The sequence below is a fragment of the Etheostoma spectabile genome, chromosome 23 (assembly GCF_008692095.1).
Source record: "Etheostoma spectabile isolate EspeVRDwgs_2016 chromosome 23, UIUC_Espe_1.0, whole genome shotgun sequence".
NCBI classification, from domain to species: domain Eukaryota; kingdom Metazoa; phylum Chordata; class Actinopteri; order Perciformes; family Percidae; genus Etheostoma; species Etheostoma spectabile.
Genome location: NC_045755.1, coordinates 17,614,711 through 17,621,369, shown reverse-complemented (window position 1 = coordinate 17,621,369; position 6,659 = coordinate 17,614,711). Strand labels below are relative to the sequence as shown.

Below are 6,659 nucleotides of genomic sequence, written 5' to 3'. Positions count from 1 at the left end.
CTGGTATTCTGTCTACAATGGAGTGCAATGGAAATTTCTAAGTGACCCTAAACCTTTGACCGGTAGTGTATATAGATATTCAGTTTCCAATGATAAATAACAAAGAAAAGCACCAAATGCTCACATTTGAGAAGCTCGAACCAAAGAAGCTGCAGCGTTTACTTGATTAGTCAATCAAAAGAAAACCAGCAATCAACCATTATGTTAATGAATTCATTGTGTAGGGTTGGTTGGACAAATCAAGATGTCACATTGACCTGGGGGACCCTTTGATGGACATTTGTTTTACCATTTTCTGACATTTTATAGGCCAAACAATTAAGTATTTGTGTCAGATTAATACATTTAATTTTTAACTGTGGCCTCAAATTCATCATTACAACAGTTGCAGATTCTTTTTTCTGTTAATTAACTAATCGCTGCAGCCCTAATTGGAAGAGTGTTATTGTTAATGAATTCAGCAAAAATAACAGCACTGGAAGAAATAACTATAAGAAAAAAACTTTACCCAAACCTATCACCTCAATATATTACACACCACTATCCTAGAAACAAAACGATCCATTCACGTGTGCCATCAAGTGGGAAAATCCCGCACAGCCCGATTATTTTCTTTTTCCCGGGTTTCTAATGCTCCAACACCGAGGCATGGTGAAGACCGCCCCCCCCCGGATGATCTTATAGAAGTCTTTGCATGACGCAGTTCTCACCCAAACAAACCTGACTTGAGTGATGGAATACAAACGCTCTTTAACAAATTGACCAAAAAGAATCCTGTTATGTCTTTGCCAATAAAGTGGAATTAAACCTTGAGAAGAAGAATAACAAATCTTAGAAAAACACCGTGCTGCCCAGAGAGGATACTGTTAGAAGCTCAGAAAAGGACCCCCCCATCCTCTTTCCTCTAGATCAAAAACACAGGCACACAAAATTCCAGCTTGCAGAGGACTAAATCTTCCTCTTTGAAACTGATCTCAAGACAGCAAGAGAAAAGACTACTTGATGCATTAATTATAAACCGCCACCCCCACACACACGGTTTAGGCTTACGTAAACACACACACTAGACCTTTAAGCACCATCCATATTGATATTTCAATAAGTCAAGCCTACTACAGTCATTCTACCTGCATAAACAAATCAATTTCCTCACATATATCAGTCATCTTCCCTTTACGTCATAGAAGAGGTGAGCTCAGCATGACTCCTGTCTCCGTTTAACACACACACACACCACACACACACACACACACACACACACACACACACACACACACACACACACATTGAATCAAGAAATCAGTGACAATACCCAATAGTCGGCAATATACCGATATTATATCGATATCGTGATATGAGACTAGATATTTTGGATATTGTAAAATCGTTTACATCGTCATATATTAAGTGGGGTCTTTTCCTGGTTTTGAGGGCTGCATTAGAGTAAAGTCAAGTCATTTTCTGAACTTAGAAGACTGTTCTTATTGTTCTATTATTTGCCTTTACACACTTTGTCATTAAAACGACATTTCTGATAATTATTTATCAAAAATCTCATTGTGTAAATAGTATTTTTTTAAAGCACCAATTGTTAATCCTACAATATCAACGCCTAGGTATTTGGACAAGAATATTGTGATATTTCATTTTCTCCATGTCACCCAGCCTAGTTGCATCCCTGCAACACATACCAGGAAGGCACGTGCTGTGTTCTCCTTCAAACAAGGAGCTCTGTAATCCAACAGGAACGTGGACACAACTTCAGAAAACAGCCACCTCTTTTTTTCCCATATTCACTCAATTTTACCGGATATAATAACAAAAGGTAGGTGATTTGAATCTTCACCTGAAATCAATACATCAACATCTGCAGCCAGACTGGATGAACCTGCTCCCTCACTCGGCTTTGCCTGTGGGTGCATTTATTGCTTTGCAAACAGTTGACATGACGTCTAGATGTCTAGCCTTGGAACAGTGTCAAGATGACATGAAACATTATGACAAGTCCACTGACTGGTCTGCATATGATCTCGAGGAAGCTTGGTTCATCGCCAACACACTCCATTATAAAATCTATCAGTTTAATGATGCCCCACATATGAGAGCATAATCAAACATAGAGTATGATCTTCCTGACACTTCTCCATAGCGCATCCCGCAGTGCATTTTTCGAAGCACGCGACTGGGTGAATAAGTCGATAGTATGACCGATATTAAGAGTGGAACACGTAGGCTATGCGAAAATGCAGTAAATGCTGTATCGAATCTGGGCCGATATGCAGAAAGGCTCCTCCAGAATCATACGGAGTGTCTAAATATGTTAACGATCTTGTAAACGACAAGTCTGTGAAGGAAACCAAACGTGTCGGGGCTAGTCGACAGAGAGCGTTGTTTCAGCTGAGGGTGCTCCGAATAAAGCTTGGAAAAGAGACAGGATTTCCAACTCCACTTCTTCTCTCATGACAGAAACTCGACAGTTGGCTAGTTTTAAAGACGTAACGTTACATTCATTACAATAACTTGTCAACTCTATGAATGTGTGTTAAACTAGACAGTTTCAACCTAATTAACGTCATATTTGCATTTTTATCGACGTGGCTAGAAATGACAACGTAAACTCAACGTATGGTACGGGATAAGTCGCTTGTTTTTAAGAATGAAATTGCCCCTTGAGCAATGTTATTGAGGCTGGTTAGCGCAGGTTAGCCAACTTCGTAATAGTAGAAAACGCATATTTACCATATTACCACCGCTGGTGAAACGGTATTCCTAACGTTACTCCTGATAAACTTTTCTCCAGAGCAGCACGACAAGCTCCAGTCCGGACATAATCTCGGGACTCAAACTGGACCTCCCGTTTTCTTGTCCTCAAGTGTTAAGTTGACCGTTACCGTCGTCGGTGCAACGCATGCCATTACGGCTCCCACTCGCTGCCACCGCTGCTGGAAAACCGACCGATGGCGGCGACGGTGTGATTGGTTCCCCGGCCAGCCCACCGCGGTGATCCTTCTAAACCCAGCGAGCCAGGGAAACACAGTGTGTGATTACGCCCCGCCCACCGCTTTACACAGAGGGAGGGGCTGCGGGGGATATCGAATACACCACCACATTAATTAATTCATAACTACGAAATAGATTGCTCCAAATTAAAGTAGCCTAATTGTATTTTTACTATGTGAGTCAAAGTATACATCAAGTACTCAGTGGTGGAAAAAGAAGCCTATGGTCTGGCTACACTCCTTATCTATTCTGGGATTGGAGAAAAAAACGCTCTGGGCTTGTTTGTGTTTCTTTAAAGGGGAACTATGCAGTTTTTTAAAGCTTGATTTACCTTAACTGAACAGTTTCGGAGTCTTTGGAATGGTTATATGACTTCTTTCTTTTTCTCTCAAGTTGAATGGTGGTCGTCTCGCTCCCCCCTAGCGCCTGTGAGCGGAAAAACCACCCTTGCAAGTTTCGGCTGGCGAGTCGCCGTGCTCAGCGTCAGCACTAGTACAAAAAACAGAGTAAAAGATAGAACAAAATGGAAGAATTCAAGTAACATACAAAGGCCTTCAAGAATAAATGCATTATGTTGCATTCCACCACCGTAGGTAGAGTCAAACAAGACAAGTTATGTGATCCTTCATGCATCAGGTTGTCCTGGTTATTATAGCCTGATAGTGTTGAAGCTTTATATTCAACCCCAGTTATCATCAGCTCTTTTCTTTACTATTTTCCATCATTTAAAGGTAGACTTTTTTTTATAAACTCACGTTTACAGCTGATTTAAGCACACCTTGATAATTAACAGATAAACAATAGATAAACATGACACCGGCCAAGTGAAAGGATAGATGTATTACCACACTAAGGTCTGGGGAATGAGTCATGAATTATTTAAAAAGGCACAGCAGGTCTAACCTGGCCCTATTGATAAAGAAACCAATTAGAATCGTTAGTGGCCATGTCATTGGATATGGGCCTGCTAATAGTTTAATGTCCGGGCTCACATTAAGTATTCATTTTCATTATATTGTCAATTTTTGTCTGTCCCTGTCTTAAACCCTGTCTCTTCTCTCATGCACACATCGACCTGAAGCCCACTTTTTGAGGACAGTGAGTGAGTCAGCCATTTTTTAATCATTGTGACAAGTGTGTCTACTGACAAGTTGGACACTTTGAGGCCGGGTAATTCAGCCTGCAGGGCAGAGAACAGCACCTGGCACTGGGGCAAGAGATTCAATCATATAATTTCCGTAAATGCGTGTGTGCATATTTAGAAAGATCATTGCATAGCTCTGGGATAGATCCACAACAAATGGTTCTGCTATGATCAATCCTAATAACCTAATACACTTCCAGTCCATTTCCGCCCGGGGAATTGATTTATCATATTCATGCTTGTGCGTGTGTGAACTAGTGGTAGTAGGCAGATTTAAATGTGACATTTAATTAGGTCCAGATTGGTGCTGTCTTTGTACTTTAGCATTGATTTGATTCAGAGGGGGCATTGATTGTGGGCTCACAGAAAACAACTTTAGCCTTATGTAACGCCATTAAGAGCAGATCTCTAATGGGTATTTCAGCACAGCACGACACTTGTAAGGCTGTAAAACAGCAAAAAAAAAGCATTTAAAGACTATTTTCTTTCTACACTGCTTAGACTCTTTGCAAGAAAAACAACACACACACACACACACACACACACACATTCTGTAACATGGACGCAGTTGTGATAATTCATCTAAATGTCACCATATGACTTTTGTTAAGTGCAGTACAGTTAAAAATCCAATTATCTGGCACAAAGAGAGATGCTGCATGGCATTTTTATCTACAGTGTATATTAATCTCAAAATTCATGGTTACAAGATGATGTAAAACCCATGTGTGTGTGTGTGTGTGTCAAGGATTTGAAGCATGTGCGTGTATAAATATAATTCACTCTGTTAAAGACAAGATGCTATTGTTCCCGTTCCCCCCAGCAATCTTTGTTTTCTTTATGGACTTCCTGCAGCGCTTCCTGTCTCCATCTCAGCCATGAAATCAGGCTGACTTCCGTAATACCAGAGGCCTTCTAGAACACTAGTACTGGTCAGGAGCGTTTAGGGGGGGCTCTGGATGGTTTTGGACAGGGACGAGGGGGGGGGGATTGGAACATTGTGTAGAGGTTCTGCAATGTTTAAGTTAGGGGTGGTTCTGTGTTGTTCAGGATGTCCTGGTGGGATTCTCCATCAGATGACTCTTATGGTGGGGGGGTGTTTCAGGTTTCCAGACCACGCTGCAGGGCAAAATTTACCCAGGCTAATGCTGAGTTCCAGATGCAGTTTTTATCCCGTAAGTTACAACTTGAAGTCATTACTCACGACTTGGCAGCGTTCCGGGCATTGTCCCTACAAACCCTTCTAGCTAGCGTTAGCGTTAGCTAACGGCTACCTAACGTTGACGTTAGCTACCACTAGTTGATACCAGCGATTTCTAGTCAGTGACATATTTTGGGCTTCATTTAATAAACATGACCTATGGTAGTACACAACCCTATGTGTATTGTTTTGATTACAATGTGTGGAATTACTATTTGCTGCCTATTTATAATATTTCTCACGGCGTCTGTACGGCCTCAACAGGGGTCGCCATTGTTGTTTATGTGTGTGTGACGTCAACACTGTACCGAGTAGTAAGTTACGGGTTTAACTGCGGTTCCAGGGCACTTTTACGGGTAGAAGGTTGTGAAAACACAAGTAACGGGTTGCCTGGAATGCAGCATTACTGCCAAGTACACCAAAAAAAAAGAATGCAGCTTTAAAATTTGTGTTGTCTTCCCATCAACCATGAAACAAAAAGGTTTTGGTCATTTTTTTCAACATTTGTATTGCATTTTCCAACCTTTTTTGCTACTTTGTCAATGTTGTGGGTGCTTTTTTATGTTTTTGGAAAGTTTTAATGTTGACATTTTCTATCCTGTGCAATTAAAGGTTTAAATGCCCATTTTCAAAAAAGAATAACAAAAAACGAAAGCAGCTTTAAAATCTTGTCACACAACTAATTTCATTATGACTTCTCTGCGAGTATAACTGACGTCAGTGCCACTGCAGTACCCCCCCAAAAAATAGAGTGTATGATGAAATGCAATGCAACGCTATAACGTTGATTACTTAAGATGTTCACTTTTAACTGAGACGTTGTTTGAGGAATGGCTCCATTTTATTTCTATGGTTGGCTCAGTTCTATGATATATTTTGAGGCTACACTTGTTTTGTTGTTTTATTAGAATGCATTATGTTGAAAATATTTCTAATGTCTTGTCCACCTAATTTACACATACGGAGAATAAATGCCAGTAAAACTGACATCAATGCTGCAGTTCCCATACGTCACTGACAGTAAAACTGACTTCTTCCAATACATTTGAGAAAAGAAACCGACGGACGGAGAGAGAAAGTGAGACAAGAAGCTGAGAACAATACAGCTGTGCTATTTCGGCCCTGTTCTTGTTGTATCCCTGAGTCAGACAGGAAGGGAAACTCTCTAGAGTAGAAGAAACATCTCATTGCCTTCCTCATTTCTTTTGTGCCTTGTAAGATTGCATTGCTACTCAGACGGTCAAAGACAGACGCTCGGTACACAACACACACACACACACACACACACACACACACACACACACACACACACAC

At 40.8% G+C, this 6,659-nt stretch overlaps 1 protein-coding gene across 3 annotated transcripts in view; it reads right to left on the bottom strand.

Moving 5' to 3' along the window:
- tmcc3 (transmembrane and coiled-coil domain family 3) overlaps positions 1-6,659 on the bottom strand; it is a 36,567-nt gene that overhangs the window by 19,003 nt on the left and 10,905 nt on the right. The window contains exon 1 of one of the 3 annotated variants that reach the window (XM_032505645.1): positions 2,740-3,018. The exons of the other annotated variants lie outside the window; for them this stretch is intronic. Within the exon in view, the coding sequence (XP_032361536.1) occupies positions 2,740-2,742 (3 nt within the window). The 5' untranslated portion in view covers positions 2,743-3,018. Of the gene's footprint in view, positions 1-2,739; positions 3,019-6,659 lie in introns of those variants that run through there. 3 annotated transcript variants of the gene reach the window in all.